Raw genomic sequence first — 21,111 nt, forward strand, 5'->3', positions numbered from 1 at the left:
CCATCGGAGTCCCTACGTCGTTTCCGTTTCCCTGTCGCGCCTAATTACGATCATTGAAGTTCGCCTTTCGTTTTTTTTTTTTTTTCTTTCATTTTGTGTTCCTAGAACAGTGATATCCAACCGCGCAGGCATAACGTCGGCTGCCGCATAAATATCAGAAATTTGAATACAATTTTCGTATCTCCGTCTAAAATATTTTCGCTTACATGTAACATGTGTCTGTGTGCTTGTGCTGTGTGTTTATCGTTCGAACGCAATCGCTTTGTCGTCGCGTGATTCTGTTCAATTTCCGAAGAGTCATGATTTATTTGCCACACTGTCGCACCTGAAACAGAGAAAGAAAGATCCATCCACTCGGAATCATTCTCTGCTCGGATTCGTTTTCCGCAACGATTTCTGATAAACTCTGGGATCGTAAACTTCGTTTTGCAACATTGATAAAATTACTGACATTCAACTTGTACGTTTCGATGAACCATTATAGTAATCTCTGTATCTTTACTTGATAGACTCTGTGACTATACAGGGTGTCCCAAAAGTCGGGGAGGAGCCGGAAATGGGGGGTAGCTGAGACGATTCTGAACAACAATTTCCTTTGCAAAAATGTCGGATGGGGCTTCGTTAAGGAGATATTAAGAGAAAACCCCGACCAATCAGAGCGCGCGTAGACCGTTCGAGCGGCCGCGGTAGCGAAGGCTACGCGCTGACGGCCGCGCTTGTACGCGACAAGTGACCTCGACGTGTATCGAAGGACATTGACGCTGCCGCCTAGCGCGTAGCCTTCGCTACCGCGGCCGCTCGAACGGTCTACGCGCGCTCTGATTGGTCGGGGTTTTCTCTTAATATCTCCTTAACGAAGCCCCATCCGACATTTTTGTAAAGGAAATTGTTGTTCAGAATCGTCTCAGCTACCTCCCATTTCCGGCTCCTCCCCGACTTTTGGGACACCCTGTAGATTTCATTTGCAACATGAATAGAATTATGTATGTTTAACTTTGCCGAGAGGGATTTGCGTGTTCCGTCTCATATTGCGTTCCTTTCGCGTTAAATTGTATTATATACTTTCATTTGTAACATTCGATAGAACTATTGACTCGACCAGACGGTACATTTTTCTTATGAGTAACGCTTCGCTTTGCGATCGAAGGTCTCGTGTCCTTTCGAAATAAATGTGAACGGATACACTTTGGGAATGAAAATGGTGGAATTGGGTAGATGATTGCTTGCGAGATATAGATTCGATTTAAAGACAAAAAGCAGTCCGTTATACACCGCTGCGATGACATTTATGCTAGGAAAATTAGGAATTTCTTTCTTCCCAGGACTCCATCAGGTAATTTTTATGCTCTCCTATTATGGATATTCGTCTTTTCCATCTATTACTTCGTACTTTTTATCTTTTGTTTACTTCTTCATGATATTTTCCCTATAGACAAGAAGGAATTTCAAGAAAAGTACTGGCTTTTTATAACATTTACTTGCTTTAGATGTACTAATTAAGTTTAGCTCGATCGTTTTATTTTTATTTACCCAACAGCTTAATTTTATTCAATTATACGTACCAAGAAGATTTTATTTCAATTTGACATGCAGCTAATCTCTATTATTTACTTGAACTCTTTATTTCTCTATTATTCGATTCTCTAAAAAATTACTTGTCTCTTCTTTTCTTCTTGCTCAATTTATTTATTTCTACTTAATTTCGTTGATCAATTATAGGTTCTACACAACCATATCGAAAAGGATCCGTAAAGAGAGGTCGAAACGTTTTGAATATATTTAAATATGCGCTTGCAACGGACTACTTTTTGTTTTGAAAACGTTGAAACACACTGCCCTGGAATATACTCCCGTACCAACATCTAAACATTTCAACGAAGGACAAACTTTCCAGCACGATTCAAGAAACATGCCGGAAGAAATACGAAGCAGCTTTGCGGTATAAATCATCGTAACACATTCGTAATGATTAAGCGTTGGTAGAATAGAAAAGGTTCCATAAATAGAAACATTCAGTTTGCGCGAAGCTCGTTGCATCGATAAATAATTTCTTAAAGCTCGAGGGACCGATTAAAACCGCCAATAACGCTATCGTTAAAGAAGCGTCTTTCAGTCTGGAGATCAAGAAAGAAACTCATCGTTGAGACACGACGGCAAGAATGGGAACAGGCTCTCGTTGTCGTGTAGATTCTATTCGCGCGAATTTCTCAAAACGCTTCAGGCTACGGTTACTATAGATACGAGTTCTGACGAATTAGTCCAAACAAGTTCTTCAATGATACAATGATATGTGTTTACACTAGCAAAGACAAACATGTCGGAACATTCACTACGCGTCGTCAGAACTAGTTGAGTGTTCAAACAAGTTTGATTTTTTCGTGGAACCTGTCCTATTTTGGGTGTTAATCGGTTGCTCAAGGACAAAGCATCTTCTTTCTTTCTTTCTCTCCTATTCTCCTTCTATCCTTGTTCCTATATCCTTGTTCGATCGAAATCTACTGAATTCAAACTCCAATTTAAGGCTTTGTATAACAACAAATGACCAAATATTACGGGTCAGTGGCTTTGTCTCAGCATACGCTTGGAGTTAGCGCGAATAGAATCTACACGACAACGAGAGTCTGTCCCCACTCTTGCTCAGCTATGATCGATTTTGTCGTCGCACGTTTGTCAGTTAGAACAAGGCGCCAGGTGTAAACAATTTAAAGCGAAAGCAGCAGAAACAAACCAATATCAGTTTCGTTGGAAATGTTCGGGTCGAAAAAAAAAAAAAAAACGAAATCCGTAGCGCGACTTGAAGACGCTTCCGTATTCACCTCTATTACGAATTTACTTACTTACACACGGACTATCGCCACAGAATAAATCGAGCATAGTCGACTTTTTTAATCTCTAAGTATTATCGTTACTCGGTTAACTCGTTAAGTCTACCGCACGTTGTGATTCTAATCCACACGTGCGACAATCAACACTTAACACATAAGGAATCACATGAAATTCTGTATATAACGATACACCATTTAAACTTGCTTAAGACTACCTTACAGATACCTCACCCAGCGTGTCTACTACAAACTTCGTAATCCACGAATATACGAAAAGGAGCGCTTAACCGCGAACCGTCTTATGGAAAGATGAGTCTGAGACGACGGCGATCGTAGTAATCGCTATAAGCGAAAGATAAGCGACGTCGAAAGCGCTCGACATTTTCCTTGGTGAATAGGTTTTCACGATTCTCTCGACGGCGTTTCGGTAATTCCTTCTTTCGACGTCGCTTGTAAAGTGTCCGAAGTGCTTTGGAAAGAAAGGAAGAGAATGGAAACGAGACGTTGAAGAACATTATGCTACAGGTCCGAAATTTGTGTCAGGAAGAACGCATGCCTGAGATTTGGCGTGACTTTAATCCTCGCATTAGGAGATCGCAATGCCTTCGAGGAAAATACTTATGTATTGCGATGCATTGTGAACTCGTGCGAGGATTGGATTAGAGATCATGGCAAATTAATGGTTCGTTACTTTAGAACGCGCAGGTGTACTTGCAATAATTTGGTAACGAATGTTTACAGATCCTGGATGATTATTGTCATCCTTTGGCATCAATGACTTTGCCACCTTAAATGGAACACCGTCTTTCGAATTACTCGACGCTCGAAACATTAGCCGCGTATGCTTTACGATTCCATGCTTTACAACTGATTGACGAATCGTTAGCCACGAGTGATCCGTCAATGATCGATCATTCGTGGATAATGATGATAACGTCGTTTGTACAGACTTTTGCTTGGGAGTTGGCGAGGCACCTACGAACTGAAGAGGAGGGAAGCAAGAGTATTACTTTATCCTTCGAGATTCCCTCTTTCTTTCGAGTAGTCACGCTGCATATTCGTAGTCCATGCTATGTTCTCATTTTAAAGACAAAGTGTATCTTATCCGTCTCGAAATCTTTTAATTTTTCTTACATATATGCATCTACGTCAATAGTTACTATTGTTCGTTCAGTTTATCTCGATATGTCTCGTTTGCGAATTTCAATCACCGTTACGCCACAGCCAATTGGGCTGCCTCGCCAACTCCTGACCAGAGGACCATACTTGTGCACGGTCGCATTTATGCCAGCGGTTGCGCGTGATTACGCATATCGCGATTAAATATTTGCTTACGCAGATCAAGCACTTGTCAAAAATATTTACTTTACGTTCGTTTGCATTATTTTCGTGTTTAGGCCGTAATTGAGCAGTATCTGTACAATTTGTATAAAACTGTGTGCTCACGAAAAGAAAAGCAGCAAGTTTGTTACGCATCAGTCGTCTTTCATGAACCGTAGACTTAATCGTTAAACTTATAACGATCTTACGTTATAATTAAGTTAAACGAATATATAACAATGTATCGCTGGTAACAGAATTGTTATAAGATTAATATTTCTAATTTGGAACACGCACTACCAGTCGGAAGTACGAGTCCATGAAAAATTTAGGTAAAATTTACGTTCACTACCATTACTTTCAAACAGTAGTGTGTGTATACCTTTTAAGTCAATAGAAAACCAATGAAACCAATCAAACGAAAGTTAGCCATCAGTTCTTATCGCGATAAGAAATCTTTTTTTCCGTATGTACTACTAAATTAAATTGAAAAGATTACGATTTAAATTATTAACCTACGTTTTCTTAATTAATCCCAGATATAGATTCTTAAGATGTAAAAACTGAGACTAGAAGAACATCACAAATTGGAAAAATATAAACGCCATTTTCTCCATGCTCGGTGTCTCTTTGGATATAGCTGGATATACGAAAGAATTAGAAAAATATTCGAACAAAACTATTGTTTCTCAACTGTGAGACGTAATGAAGAATATATCATTTGAATCGGTTGCTTTGAACGAATTTGATTTTAACCTGCGCGCATAAAACGCTGTGTACAGCGGGTGTAAGTATGCGAAGTTCGATCCACGCGAGCGTAGGTGTTATTAAAATGAGATTGCCGTTGACAATTAGACGGTAGAACGAGTACGTGTACATGCAACGCAGATATGCGCGGGAAGATGCTGTTGCTTGGATGTAGATTCTAATGTTTACCGTACCTCGTTCCTGGGACCATTCGAATACAGTTCAGAAAATGTTGTTCTCGATTCGAGAACAACATTTCCTATTTTCCTTATATTTGACGCAAGTCCTCCTTTAGTCTGTTTCATTTTTTAATGCAAGTGCAATCGATTATCCAGTCTGCTGCATTTCGTACGACATCACAGGTACATACATACAATTACATCAGTGACAATATATCTATACACCTTTACGATTATTTTACACGTGATCGTGCGTCGATAAAATATGACTATCTGCTGTATGAGATATCGACTAGAAGTTTTGTAACATACATAATTGGATCAATGATCTCGATTGTCAATTTCGATACGATATATATGTACGCATTTTATATGTATATATATGATGTGTATATATATATACATATATATATATATATATATATAGAGAGAGATTTCTTTTATATTTATATACTTATATTACGTGTATATGTAAATAAATATATATGTATAGTATTTATGTAGGCGATACAGTAGTCACATAGTTAGGCAGACTTGATTTATACTTGACATCGAAGAACTGATTTCAATTGATTTTTTTCTTTTTAGAAAAGGAAGTAACAGCTTTGCGAGCGGAAAGTATTCTCTTCGCAGATGTTATGCTTTTTCCGTCGCATTGTAAGAAGCTTAAATGAATAGCGCAGCTATCCCAACGAATTGACGCGTTTGATAAATGAAAAGCGATGGATCGTAAACGTACGTGATCCATCGAATATAGTTCCTATAAGATTTCAAGATTCGAGTCGGACAGTGGAATATTTGTATGAACATGTGGTCAAAATTTCGAATAGTACAGCTTGTTTACAACATAAAGTTATTGTTTACTTATGTCGACCATTTTGGTAACTGTATATTTATGATTTTCTTCAGTGATCAATTCGAGTACGACTTTTCATTGAGTGTATTTATTCAATGTTTTGTAATAGCTGCTATGTATTTAGCATTAGTGTGTTCTGTATCAGATACCAAAACTATTACATCATGTTTGAAATATTGAATTTTTAGTTATACCATTGGATAATAACGTTTGTTAAAACTACTTGAAAAGGCAAGACTTTCGCCAAGATTTAATTCGTAAATTTGTGAACATTTTTCGAATCCTCCACAAGAAGTCCTAGAAAAACTACCGATTTCAATCTGCACTGTCTGATCTCAGAACATTACGTTTCTTTGAAATTTACAATCTTTTAGTATTACTAACGACAAACGTCTTGAAAATCATTTGCAAGATCAGAAATATCGTCCTAAATAACTGGATCAGTCGTTATGAATAAGCCTCTACTAATAATAAAAGCAATACCAAGTTGTCGATAGCGAACAATGTCAAATAGTTAATATCAAATCATTTTCGATACCTTATCAAGAACATAAAATTGTACCTTCTAAAAGGTTTTCTAAGTAAACAGAAAAATGAATGAAGAAGTTACAATGAAAATAGACAATACATTTTTTAAATTCGAGAAATGTTCCTGTACGATATTTTCGAAGACTATGTTAACGAATTTCCTATTTATAGTATAACGAACAAACATACAATTTAAAAACAATTAACAGTGATAATAATCCATAATAATGATAATAATAATAATAATAATGTATTGATCGTTATAGATTCTCCTAGAAAAAAAATTGTTCCAGAAATGTATCAAGTTTGTAGTCGACGATTAATTGAGTACGAATACTTTCGCGTGTCATTGTACCGTATAGATCTAGCCGTGTCGTTTCCAATTGCATTTGAATTAAGTAGAAGCAGTAAAGTAATTTTGGTGAAATATTCACGTCAAATACTCCACTGCGGGACGATCGGAAAACACGAATTCGCGTTGAAGTATCGTTAACGAAGTTGGCATTAAAGAAACTGCAGCGATAGCATGGACAGAAATCGCAATGCCAAGGATCGCGTCAGCGGTGTTGATTAATAAGTAGATCGGTTCCAGATCTAGTAGAAAATGTGCCTACAGTGCGCTTAGCCACTTACGAAGGAAGAACCTTTCATCTACAGGTTTAGATGATTGCATTCGTTCGAGAGGATTGTCCATGCGATTAACATAGGACGAAGACGATTTCGAGGGAAGCTGGTTAACTCTCGTCGAAAATTTCTTCGCGCCTGATGTACCCTTAAAGAAAAAACGTTAGGATATGTTTGTAGGCCGATCAGATTTTTGCGTTTGTCAAACATCTGCTCGCGTATACCATTCCTCTAGCGTTCGTTTTTCTTTTCGTTATCGTCGTCGTTGATGGGCCACCGTCACCCTTGTACTATCCATTGAGATTATATCGCAGAACCGCGAGAATAGTTTCAGCTACTCGTCTGTCGTCGAAGGAGGCGAGAACCGTCGTCGCTCTCCTGTCCTTCGAAGCGACGGTATCACGAGATTGATTTCGCGCGCTAAAGGCCAACGCTTGTGGACCGTGTACTTGGAAGAATTTGGAAGCGATCGAGTCGAAACAAAGTACGAGCATGATTAGAATTCTACGCCAGAATCCTACGCTAACGCTAAGGAAATACGCTTTCCGAACAATTGTGCGATTATCGCTGGGACAAGGTCGCCATCCAAGGTAATAGTAATTTTTAATGCTGCGATCTCGTCAGATATCAACCTTCATCGTACGACCGACCGACAGTCCAAACATTTGTTTGCGATGGTCCATACATTTATCGTTTATTGCTCAACGAGGTTTTACCTGATTTCCAGAGAACTTATTCGTCAGCAAAACATCTCAAATTAGAATTAAGTTGGATGTTTCTTTTCTTTGTAGTTATGTTATTGCAACCGTTAAATCTATTTGCTTATCTGTCCTTTGAGATGTTTCTGTCTCTTAGATTCCTGTTGCTCTGTTGAAATCTTCGGAATAAAATTAATATCGTTATTTTATTACGAACTGAATTTTCATCAGTGGAATTTCGCGACGCTCTTCGTTCCTAACAAAATTCGTCGCGATGAAGGTTAAATCCGAACGTTATAAGGATTTGGTCAGCGAAATCATTGATTTCTATGTACCATTAATAGGCGCTTAAGTAGAATTATCTCGTAAAAGTTACCGTATGACGCGCGCGATCTTAATGATTTCGTCACGCGCTCATTTTCATATACATATATATATATATATATCGAATAATTAATGTCTGACATCATATTGGAGCTTCTGCTTCTATCTCGGGCGGGGTAAGCGCAATACTTTCGTACAATTCGTCGTTCATATTTTTATTCGCGTTTCGACTCCTTCGCTACCCAACCGATTTCATTCTCTGACAACGAAACTGTGTACCGATTTATTCGAGGACACGAACAGTTTGATTCAGAGAAAGTCACGGCACTCGTAAGTTTTGTAGCGAAAGAACGAATCGTTCCTTTAAAAATTAACCACCCCGAGAGCCACGGCAATATTGTTACAGATCGTTCGTTAAACGCTTAAATGTTCCGTAGATTGTGTACGGTGGCTGGAAAAATATAAAAACATCATGAGGCACTTTACATTAAATATCAATAAATTTGCAAAGAGGATATTACGTTGATACGTAATAGGATACGTATCGAAACTTGATCGATTATCGTAGCTTTCAAATGGTACGTACTTCGATACCGTGGTCGACGGTAGATGTGAATTTGATATTTTCGTAGAGTATGATTACGCGGAGAAGAATGTACAAATCGCATGGAAAATATATTTTGTGAAATAAATAACGTATCACTTGAAACAATACTTGAAATAACATTTCAAATAATATAATTTCAAAAGTGTCCAGGTTTGACCATAGCTAATCACACCCACTATTCCACTTCTCTTCTCTGCGTAGTACGTACCATTTGAAAGTTATATTTAACCATTAAATTTCGACATATCTCGTTATTAACAGAATATTCTATATACAAAGTTATTGTCACTTAGTGTACCTCACGGTGTACGACTACTTCTCTTGGCCACTGCATTAGCCTCGATGAACGCAGTGGCTCTCGCGGTAATTTTATTTCGGAAACAACGAATAATAAATTCGCGGGTGCCAAAGGAATCAATCTTGTCAGTCTACGAGCTACAAAAATCGCGTGACTCTAAACACCGAGGTTGTCGTGCGACATTTATGTCGCCCGTAAAGTTGTTCTGGTAACCACTTACCGATTGCTCTTCGTGTTGGGCTCGACCAGCGAGCCTCGGAACGATTGTCTACCGTTAAATAATTAAAGCGTTAGAGGAGTCGTCTCGATTTCTAGTTACCATTGTTTAGACGTGTTTAATTTCGAATTTAAATTTGAATAATCATATTTTCATTTGTTATTTCAATCTAGAAGAATCATATTTCCTGCCATCGAATTTTCTGTTTCGGTTTATAAGTACCGAATCATTCGTTGTTATCATTGGTATTCTTTTTCGATACGAATCAAAGAGAACATTCGTAAAATGAAGTCACCAAAGGGTCCACGTGCCACGTTTAGTCAGATCGTGATTTTTCTATGATTGTCTATGATTTCCTGTGTTACCAATAACGCTAGGAAAATGGCAACGTGTCGGCACTTGAACATAAACATTCTTACCTCGATTACTCTTCTCCCTCTCGTAATAGCAATGTAAATAAAATGTATTCTTTTCGTGTATACTTTTCATTCACCTGGCACTTGGTTAATTTGATACTTTCATTCTACGATTCGTTTCGAGACGTCTCCTCGACGAAGTAAATACCTAACGACACACTCGTCGATGAACATGCATCGTGTTCCTTCACCAAATGCAAATCGGTTCGCGGGTTTCGCACGAGACTCGATCGAATCGTCATACTGGATCAACCAGAGAACGCTACGGCGTAGCGGATGTCGATCGTCTCTCGTTCGTCTCCGTCGAGCCTTAATTTATTGGGAAAAATGGACCCTCATCGTCACGGTTGGACGTTGCTTTATTTTTCGTTCTCCCTTCCTCTTCTGTTTCGCTTTCTAATAATTCATGAAAAAAATAGAATCTCTCTTATGTTGCTTTCGTCGTACTTGCTTTCTTCGTTTTGTGTATGCCGTTCACTGTTAAACAGGTTCACGCATGTACACCCTTATTGCTAGAACCCTCGTGGACATTTTTGAAACGATTCTCGCGGACGCCGTGTCCGAGACATGGAGAAAAAGAAAGAACTCGATAGAAAGAATTTTATATTCTAATGTATCGGTTTGTTCCTAGTTCGTCTTTTACAGATGGACCGTGCTGTTTCAAAAAATACACGCGACGAATCGATTTACATTAACCCTTTGACTGCGGGCGATTTTAATGCAAGACCTGCGTTATGCTTGAAAGATTTTTCCATGCGTTGCGCATATATGCGCTCCGAACGCTGATAGGCGTTTGTAGGCGCGCGGTCAACTGATCGATTGTGCGACGATGACAATCAAAGTGTTAATATTCTCCACGAGAGGCGATTAAAAGGAATCCGGTAAAACCATTGTGCTTCTATTTATTATGCGCTCCAATGTAAATAGCTGAGTAAATTATCGATTGGAGCGGTCGGTGTGTTTGATTGTCTTACGGTACGCTCTGTCATTGCGAGCTTATGGCATGGATAAATGAAGGATACAACGAATGAACAAGGGTATTTAAGCACAGCAGAATCCTAACACGATGTCAAATTATCTGACTGCTCGAGGTCGCTCGTTTACTGATCAGAAGATTCTAAGACACAAATATACTTCGATATGTCTTAAAAAGCATCCAATTAAATGTTATTTCATTGGTTGTTTATGTCGTTCTTTTTGTTGTTTAACTCTCTGTTGTATTAATTTTATTTTATGTTCTAGAAAAGAAATTATTTTACATATACTGTAAAAATATACAGATATACTGTTTTTTTTTTACATCGCGCGTGGTGTCGGTCATTTTTCCCACCACGGTATCGTGTTCGTGAACTTTTCCAATTTTTGTAAAATTTTGATGTCCCTCAACAATGTATAGTTCGTTAAAAAATTCATAATCATCCTGTGATTCGATCTTATCTGCGTTTATGTATGTTTACATTGAATCGAACGTTTGCTTATATAGACGTGCAGAAACCTATAAAATAACTCGATATTTGCCTTTCTTTATCGTTCATATTTATTTCTCCACTCTTCCACCGCAAATATTTATTTTATTAGCATGCCTCTACGTAACTGGCTTCGGAACAAACACTGGATGCGGCGAAGAGATCAAAAATAGGACACCACCTACACCAGTGCTGCTCGACGCAAACTCCTGAGCTTAAGGACTTTCCTCTATTCTGTCTTCGTTAACATAGTGTAAGACCACTGCGTCACGTGTACGCGTCCTATACAAACACGGTGAATCATGTAGAAGGAGTTAAATCCGTGTAACACCTATCCATAGAGAACACTAAGGTATACTACGGGTTTTTACTTCTGTAGAACCTCGAGCGGACAATTATTTTGACACAGAGAATCGTCGTCGAAACTCTAATCATTATTGATTAATTCATAGTGCGTATAACCCAGCAGTTATGGAAACGCTGTTTGGACCCATAAATATTCGACTTAAACTGTCGTCATCGCTCATGACGTACAATTGATGGATGTAGTCTATTTTGGTAATTCTTTTTTTCTTCCTTGAATCTCCTGTTTCAGGGACTGTAACCGTAACCCAAACAAAGTTAAATTTGCAGAGTAACCCATGCAATTGGGTCATTTTTATCACTGTTTCGTCTCTTATCATAATTAAGAGCTTCATGAAGTTTCTTCAAAGTAGTTAATTATATAATAATTAGTTGAAGATCAACATCCGGACCAGACAATCTACCTTTTTTCAGACTCCTTCCCTCTGCAATGTAACATTTTATGGGCTCGTATTCAAAATGAAAATGTACCCTGTAAGTCAATCATTTTTATTTCCACTCAACAGTTGCAAAATGCATGAGTTTTATCGAAGGACGTAGAATAAAAATTACTTCAAATCGTTTCATTTCCCAATGTTCTTGTTCCTCAATTTTAGTAAAGTATCTGCCGTTAATTTAAAATATCATTCACAAATATTTGTAAATGAAATTTACGAAATATTTGTCATTCAACGAAGCATTTATATTTTCACCTATTGTCTGGATTATTTGCAGTCCATTCTGCGTAGATTAATTTGCTCTTTCTACGCGGTTACTTTCAGTGACTCTAACTTCGCATTAGTAATATACTAGTCCTCTAGGTTTAGGCAACGGTTACGATCCCTTCTCGTTTAGTGGTTATAGCACATCTGACGACAGAGATCCTGCTGTGCCAACGCGACAAGGTTCTCTGCACCGAACCGATTATTAGAATGCTTTCAATTTTGTATGACAGCTTGCGTTGATTGGAAGTAGTAAAGTAAACGAGAGTAAGGCGGGAGAGTAGAACGAACGAAGGTGTCTGGAAGGAACGTTAATCGGTTCCATCAGGAGATGATTTTAACAACGGACTCGTCCTCGTTCTTGAGCAGAAGGCTCAGCCTGAGGTCGAGTTCGCCAGCTTCGAGGGCCCATTTTTCCCTGAGCCATCATGGAGAGTCCGCGGTGTGGGTGCCGAGTGTATGAATCGGGAACAACGGATACCAATCGACGGTCAGTCGTGTCAATGGAAGTTGGTCGAGGCTCACTTCGGCTCCGCCTAAGCCCTGATTACTCTCGAAGGTCTGCTTCTTCTCCCACAGCATCACGAGCAGATTTCTTCCGAGAGCGTCGCAGCTGTTGTATTTAATGGTCTGCCGGTATTGCGGTTTTTTCGAGTGACGTATCACGCGAGTTTTTCGCTTCTGCAGCCATCTGTCGCCGTCTCGGAGATACGTTTTCACGTATGTATCTACGCCACGGAGAAACATCGAGTCAATTTCTCATAAAAGGATCGTGTGTCCATTGCATTATTTTGTGGGGCATGTAATGTGGTAATAAGGGTATTGTGGGTGTAGGCGTGAAAGAGATTTTAACGTTATCTCAATTTTTTGTATGGAACCACTGGTTCCTCATCGAACGGTCCACCATAGTGGCGCGCGCTCGTATGAAACACGTATTAGGTTTTGCTTTGGCATCTATTTGAACTTTCGATTTGTCGGAAAGTGTCTTGAAAACATCTTTGAGAACGAACGTATTTTCTGGTGGCCAAAACATCGTTGTCGACATAATCATTGTGGTTCCAGAACTAAAACGATGTTGCTGATAAATATATTTTAGAAATGACCAGACAAATTAACAAATTCTCGATGCTCTATAAACAAAATTATTTATTTTATTATTTCACCCTATTTAATTACAATATTTACACCGCTCTTTCCTATAAACAAAAAAAAACGATAAATAAAGTATGTTCAATGAGTCGATTCCTTTTTCACCAACTCGTTCGAACTTTACCGTATCCGAAAATCACTTCCTTAAAGAAATGTATTTTTAACCGATTTCAAAAAGGAGGAGGTTACTCGATTCGACATGTATTTTTTTTTTTTTTTTTTTTTTACTTTACAAATATACACCGATAAGGCAATTTATCTGTTGATATTTGTAAGAGAGAGAGAGACGAGGAAAGAAATTTCTAATGTTAAGAATGTAATTTGAATATAAACTATTCGATGCTACGTTAATCGCTATTATACTTCGATACAGGAACTTGGATTATACAGAAGTATGTTGTAGTCCAAATATAATTTAAGGAATATTAAGTAACTATTTTTCTATGTTCCACAATTTATGAAAATACAAGCACCCGGAGTTAACCATTTTTACCAAAACTGTCTTCACGAATGGGGTTTTAACTACGGAATTATTAAAGATGCAGACTTACTCTTTCTGTGTTTCAATTGAAAACAATGAGTCTTTCTGAATAAAAAAACATGTCATTTCAAAGCTGTTTACAAAGGAAGAAATAAATAGTTTACCTGGTTCTTCTTTTTCACCTGGACAAATGTCTCTGGCACAGATAACTTCGACCTCGAGTGTACCTTTGCTTAGGCAGAAACCCAATTTCACCTCGCCATTTGGAGTTCCTAAAACGCATGAGACATTCATATAATTGATCTAAAATCGATCGGAAACGATTTTGTTCTGTTAAATTTATTGTATTTTCTTTTCTGGAAACCTTGTATCGGCGTGAATAATGAAAAGGAAAGTTAACATTTTCTTAAACTACGAAATAGCGTTAGAAGTTAACATTATCGAAACAACTATCAAACTTTTTACCAGTGATCATTTTGAATCCTTTTGGTGGCACTTGTCCCCGACCAAACTTCGGGTCAACACCATTTTCGTTTCTCGCTGGCTGACTGAAAGTTAAGGAGGAGAGAAATTTACGTCAGCAATAAAAACTTGCTGGAACAAAACTGAAAAACGTTAAATCGGAATAAAAACTAATTTTAATAATAAAGTAGATATTTCATTACATTGTCATTACAGAATCGTTTACTAATAATAATCGTAACTAACAGAACGATCAACAAATCCGTTTAACAAATAATATTCTATTCATCTGTGTAAAAAAATAATAAATTCGAAAATTTGTTTTTAATTCAGTTTATTCGTGCAATCTCTTTATTTTTAATTTTTTAGTATAATTATTAAATTTAGCTTAATATATGTTTGAAACATTATACAGGATTTCAAGTATGATACTTTTACGAATAAAAATTACTTCTCTGAAAGTAGAAAAATGAACACGAATCAGTAAATTTTAAACTCCGCAATCGTATATATTCAGCGTTGCTTACCCCCATTTCTCTTCCTCGTCCGATTCAATGTTGCGATCATAAAACCTCTCCGGAATATTCATGACGCTGTCTTTGCGCTCACCCTGCCCTGCGAGTTAGAAGAAAATATTTTCTTTCTGTGATTGGTGCATTTCGCGATTACCCGCCCACCAATCCGCATGTCGAGTGAATTACACTTTTCTGGGCCAACACATTGATCTTCGCGTTTCATCGTTGTCTCGTAAAAAAAGAATGAACTATTTCCCCTATTGTGTCCCTAAATGTGAAAAAATATACTAATTCACGCAGATTGGCGAGGAGCCGTCGCTCGAGATCCATTTTTATACCTACTGAAACTGGCTGTCATCCTAGGGATTCATTCGTTCTGAACAAAACCTTACTTTACGTTACAATCAACGAAGCTTTCAACTGTTATAAAATGTCGCTGGGATCGCAAAGCCTTTCCTACTGCGTGTATGTACGTATATGTATGTTTATTTGCGAGACATAACGAATATTAAAGTCAAACAAAGTTTAATCGTTACGTTTTCAGACCCAAAGCTATCGAAACTTTTATTATATTTTTTAAAACTAACATCATGTTCGAAGACTTATATTTTTATGTAACTTCTTAAATATGTCTTTTTTTTTTTTTTTCCTTAGAAACCTTGAAGACGAAGCGACTATAAATTCGTCAAGTCAGAAATTTCGATCCTGTATCGTAAACTGTTCTGTTCAATCGGCTCAGAACGATAATACAATCATTATTTACTTTCAGCAAAGACGAAGCTGGAACGTGCTTGTTGGAAAAATGTCTTATATTCTTGTAAGTAGCGCATGTCAGAATGATGAATCTGTTTATTGCAACTTTAGCATAAGTTAACCAATAAAATGTTTATATCTAATAATACGCGTCATTACTACTAATAATATATATTCTATCGAAGATACGAGAACACAATTTCTTTGTACCATTGCTATTACACAATTGAGAAAAGAAGTAGGAAGAAAGCATTAGCGTCGATAAATCGAAGTATGGAACAATAAATCACACTAAAGCCTACTTACGCTTTTCTTAGCTACGTGTTGCAATACTCTAGCTAAGAATGGAACGGGTACTTCAATTGTAGCTATTTCTTCAACGCCTACGAAGTTACTGGTATTAAGAGATTCACATTACTATTACGAGGCACTAGCTACTAGTTCTACTATGTCTACCATTTCTACGTGAGACGAGTACTATGATTAAGTGTAGTAATAGGTCATTGGCATACGTACAAGGATGTAGGGTACCACTTTTCCGATCCAGCAACATTAATCACACATGAATACTACTCTCTATTTCTATTACTCGATTATTTCCCTTTCCTAGAACATGCTCTGTTTTTCTTGTTTCAGATTAAGGTTACTGTATCTTTCATCACTGTTATCGCCAAATGAATTTCGAGAATTGATTGCAGATCATTCAGCGTCTTTTACGATTTCGACTCCGTTTGTTTACGTTTATTGAATGTAGAATTCGTAATTGTTTTTCAATAGATTTAATGTTGCATCAACAGGTTTAATATGATCATTAGCGACGGCTGTTTGAAGCGAAGAGTGCGTAGCTGTTAAATTTTGTTATGTTTCCCGCGTAAGACGTATAATATCACTTAGGTGAAATTTACACGGCGTAGGTGTTAATTGAATAATTACATTCAAATTGAACGATACGTCCTCTTGAACGAGAATATGCTGTTAGATATCTGACAGACATGTCAGAAATCCATCATCACGCGCGTCTGACACGAATTCCGGTAGCGTGTTCGGAATATATTGGAAGACTATGGCAGGATTGAAATTAATGGGTCACTTTGTGGTATGTTTAATTACATGACCGTTTTATGTACAATGAAAGATAAAAGTATTTGTTATATGAGAAGATATTTCAACGAAGAATTCGTGATCGATTAATTAATTGTAGTGATTGTTCATACTAAAGTAATATCTTATACCGATGAACGTACTTGTGCAATATCAATGTCAGAACTGTAATGAATTGAATATAATTTAAAATTTTGTTTCCCTATTTCTTGAGGAACATTCGGTTCCTAATGTTTACGAATAATAAATTCTCAACCTTATTTGGTAAATAATTACTACAATCATTATATACTAATACGAAATCATAATTTATAGTAAACTATATTTTCACGAAACTTGTCATTCGCAACTGTCATTCAAAAAACTTTAATTCGTTAAGTCGCGAGTACGATAAAAATTAAATTATTTTACAATAGCATACAATAATTACAATCGTATATGTTACATTTTCAATGTCCATAAATGTAGTTATTAATTCTATTAGAAAACAGAATAATCACAATTGAATAACAGAATTCCATTGCTGTGCTAATTAAATGAAAAAACTTCAATTAATTTAAGTAATAAAATTAATAAAAGTACTAGAAAGTTACCCTGGATACTTCTTATGTAGAAAGAATTTTCAAACTATATTATAGAAAATATTGAAATATTCATATAACTAGAAGTTTAATGGTACTGTAACTGACTAATAACTTTGTCCTATCCGAGTGTAATAATTAATAGTAGATTACATGAAAGATATAATGGGGAATGCGGTAGAAATCTATTTTGTTTTCAGTCACTTAGTTCGTACTTTGAAAAGTGTAGGATGTACATATATCCTATGTGTAAAGCAGGCTGTAAGTAGTAACGGTCGATAATTGAATGGCCAGAAAGATGAAGCTAATACTACTACCTAAATTAATCATAAATTATTATACATTAGTACAATAACATTGTAGTTTCGACAAATAGAAAATAAAATCGAAACCAATTTTTTTTGGTGTCAATTAAAATGTAATTCGAGCACTGTACGATGTATACGAATCTGTCAGGAAGTAGTACAAGTCAATAATTAGATAAACATGAGAGTATAGCCTTCACCGCACGAATATCGAATTTTCCTACATTGTTTTCTTATCTCATTCAACTTATACGTATAAATATGATCAGAATAATGTTAATATGTACATATGATTGTTGATATTTTTTTCCAAAAAATAAATTTACGTTCTCAAAATGCATTCAACGATATTTCAGCATTCTACTTTCCTTACCTAGAATCACGATTGGCGGATAGCAACGAGTGGGTAGCGATTAAGTATAATCTACAGGTAATACTGCTACACGAAACGAATAACTTGCAAGGCACTATATGGCGCAAATAGTAGGATTCAATGCGAAAAGGAGACTAAGGGAATTGCAACGTGGTGCACAATTTTATACTCAAATATCATTCAAAAATACGTATAAAGGTTATGGGAATCACTAAACATAATTACACACTTACATATAAAACAACGTTTCGAAGAAAATAATTTGTTGTAAGTTAGATGTTCATTTTCTCGTGTATTTGTCCATTTTCTAATTAAAATTTTCTCTCTCAAGAGATGATACATAAATCGGAAGATATTTGTGATAAAAAGAAGAAATCACGTCTGAACTTTTATTTTTTAATGAATCAGCGTTTCTCAAACTGGGATTCGCGAGTTCTGATTGGAGAAAAGCATATTAGTATAGCTGCATGAATAGAAAGATTATTTAGTAAATAGTTTATTGCTATGAATTATGAAATATTAATATTAAACAACGTGTAACAAATTTAAATTAAACATATGGAATCATTTAAAGTATATTAAAATATTTAAAATATAAAAACATTTACTTAAAAGCCAACTTGTTAATATACTTTAAAAACGGTGATATACTTCAGAAGATGTGTCATAATATGGAATTCAATTGAGAAGGATTTATTCTCAAGATAGTGAAGTTTGAGAAACACTGGTTCAAATTGTAATACAGTAATGCCCGGTTAACTGAAACTGATTTCCGTTTTAATATTTTACTCATTTAAAAAAAAAAAGTTATCTTGAATCCCAATCAAAATAGGGGATCTATTAAAATTAGGTATACATTCAGAGCTATTTATTCTAATGTTAAGTGATTTCGGTCATATTTTCTGGAATACTCTGATATTACATATAATTAAAAATAAATCGATTGAAGTTATATGTAAATTCATATGCTTCAGTAAAATCTCGTCCATCCTTTAATAATAGCTCGCGAGGAAATAACGAGGAACGTATACCTATCAATTTTCATTAATAAATGAAATTTCATATTGCGTTATGTTATTATCGGCCCCTGTTGATAGATCGCTCAAAATATACAAAAGTAGCGGTGGTTATCAGTCGTGCATAGTACAATTATTTCAGTTATCCGGGAGATAATATATCTGACAATTAATAAAGGAAATTGTGTAGCAAATTAATTACAGATGCAAAAATATGTATACACTTAGTAGAGAGTGTAAAATAACTGAACGGATATCGATAAGAGGAGAAGTAAGGATATAAAATACAGTGTGGTCTGCATAAAAAAACATACCTGGATAACTTTCTTATTTTTCAAGATACAACAAAATGTGACGGATATAATGTATACGATTGTAAAGTAAACATGATGACAAAAGATTATTTTTTACAATGGTATACTCCCCTACCTTCTCGATTCTTAATAATATCTTTATCCATTTAATAATAAATAACGTTTACTTACAAAAATTCGTTTAAATTATAGATGCACATAAATAAAAAAAAAAAAATGTTTAAGTACAGTAAACAAATTTGTACGTGATTATATAGACGAAAAATTGGGAAAACTTTGAAAATGCATAAAATCTATAAATTCGTAATAAACGTATGAAGAAGTTGTAGAAACTTAACAATTTATGCATTAAATACGTAACAACTGTACGAAATAGTTATAAAGTTTGAATATTTATACAGTTTATAAATCCATAATAAATGTATGATCCCGTAAACGTTTGGTAATTCAAACAATTTATAAGATAATAAGCTAATGCATGAAGAGGTCGGAAACATTAGAATATTTACATATATTACAACTTCATAACAAATGCATGCGAATATTGTAAGAATTTGGTTATTCGTGCATAATTAATTAATGAAAAAGTTGGAATACATTGGAATATTTACTCACTTTATAATTTCGTAACAAATGCATAAAAAGTTTATATAAATTTGTAAAGTCATACACGTTATAAGTTGATAAGGAGTACATGGAAAAGTTCTATAGCTGTGAAAATTTCTACATTTTATAAGTTCATAACAGACGCATAATGATGAAATAAAAATTTGATAATTCATACATTGTATATGTCTGTCGGGTATGCATACAAAAATTTGTAATAATATGGAATTCGTGCATCTCATAAATTCAAAATAATTATATAGAAACATAAGTTTAGAAATACACATAATTCATAAGTTCATAATAAATGCACAAAGAAGCAGTAAAAATGTGAAAATAATTCGTAAAAGAAAGTTCTATTTTATTGAAGAATTTTTATAGATTCGAAAATTTGTATACTTTATAAATTCATAAAAAAATGTAGAAAGAATTCATAAATATACTTCATAAGGTAATAACAAATGCATAAGGAGGCAATAAGAACCTGGAGATTATTGGTTTCGTATGTTCATAGCAGATGTATGAAAAAGGTGTACCGTATAAACAAATTTGTATAAATTCGAAAATTCGTGTACTTTATAAATTCATAAAAAATGTACGAAGAATTCATAAAAGTATGGAAATGGGCATAGTTCATAAGTTCACAACAAATGCATAAGGAAGTTGTAAACATTTGAAAATTATTCATTTTATATGTCTATAGTACAAGAATGAAAAATTTTTACTTTATTAAAGAATTCGCATAAATTCAAAGTTTCGTATACTCTTTAAATTCATAAAATACAGGGAGTCCCAAAAATGTTGGAGATGCTTGAAAGAGGTGGTTCGGGGAGTGATTTGAAACAACTTCTTTTTTCTTAGCGAAAATGTTGTTTTCCGTTAATATCACCTTAACGAAGCCTCGGACAACGTTTTCGCTAAGGAAAAAGTTGTTTCAAATCATCCCCTGAACCACCCTTTTAAGGTGTTACAACATTTTTGGGACACCCTGTATATACGAAGAGCACACAAAAATTGGAAAATTTTGTCAATTCTGTCCACTGTACTAGAAACTAACCGGATAATCGATCGATGCACAAAATATTGAAATAATAAATATTCCTGTAGAATTCAAACACTCGACTGTCACAATAATATTCAAAGAGTCATCTAATACAAATAATTCATTAACACGTTCACTGCGGCGTTCGAATTCGTGGTTGCCACCACGCGGCGGAAGGAACAGAAAGAACGGCGGGAAGTAACAACAGAGGTCGAGAAGCAAGACGGCGGCAAACACACTTTTT

General features: G+C 35.7%; 1 protein-coding gene across 4 annotated transcripts in view; it reads right to left on the bottom strand.

The window, feature by feature from the left end:
• Positions 1–1,482: 1,482 nt before the first annotated feature.
• Positions 1,483–21,111, bottom strand: part of LOC128891134 (regulating synaptic membrane exocytosis protein 1) — a 145,866-nt gene continuing 126,237 nt past the window's right edge. For 3 of the 4 annotated variants that reach the window (XM_054150368.1, XM_054150367.1, XM_054150369.1), the window contains exons 20-23: positions 14,789–14,876; positions 14,265–14,347; positions 13,964–14,071; positions 1,483–12,897 (exon numbers count right to left, since the gene is read on the bottom strand). In XM_054150368.1, the coding sequence (XP_054006343.1) occupies positions 12,596–12,897; positions 13,964–14,071; positions 14,265–14,347; positions 14,789–14,876 (581 nt within the window). In that variant the 3' untranslated portion in view covers positions 1,483–12,595. Of the gene's footprint in view, positions 12,898–13,963; positions 14,072–14,264; positions 14,348–14,788; positions 14,877–21,111 lie in introns of those variants that run through there. The other variant, XR_008460764.1, reaches the window with a different exon arrangement.

Source organism: Hylaeus anthracinus, unplaced genomic scaffold (assembly GCF_026225885.1).
Source record: "Hylaeus anthracinus isolate JK02 unplaced genomic scaffold, UHH_iyHylAnth1.0_haploid 12001, whole genome shotgun sequence".
In the NCBI taxonomy this organism is placed as follows: Eukaryota; Metazoa; Arthropoda; class Insecta; order Hymenoptera; family Colletidae; genus Hylaeus; species Hylaeus anthracinus.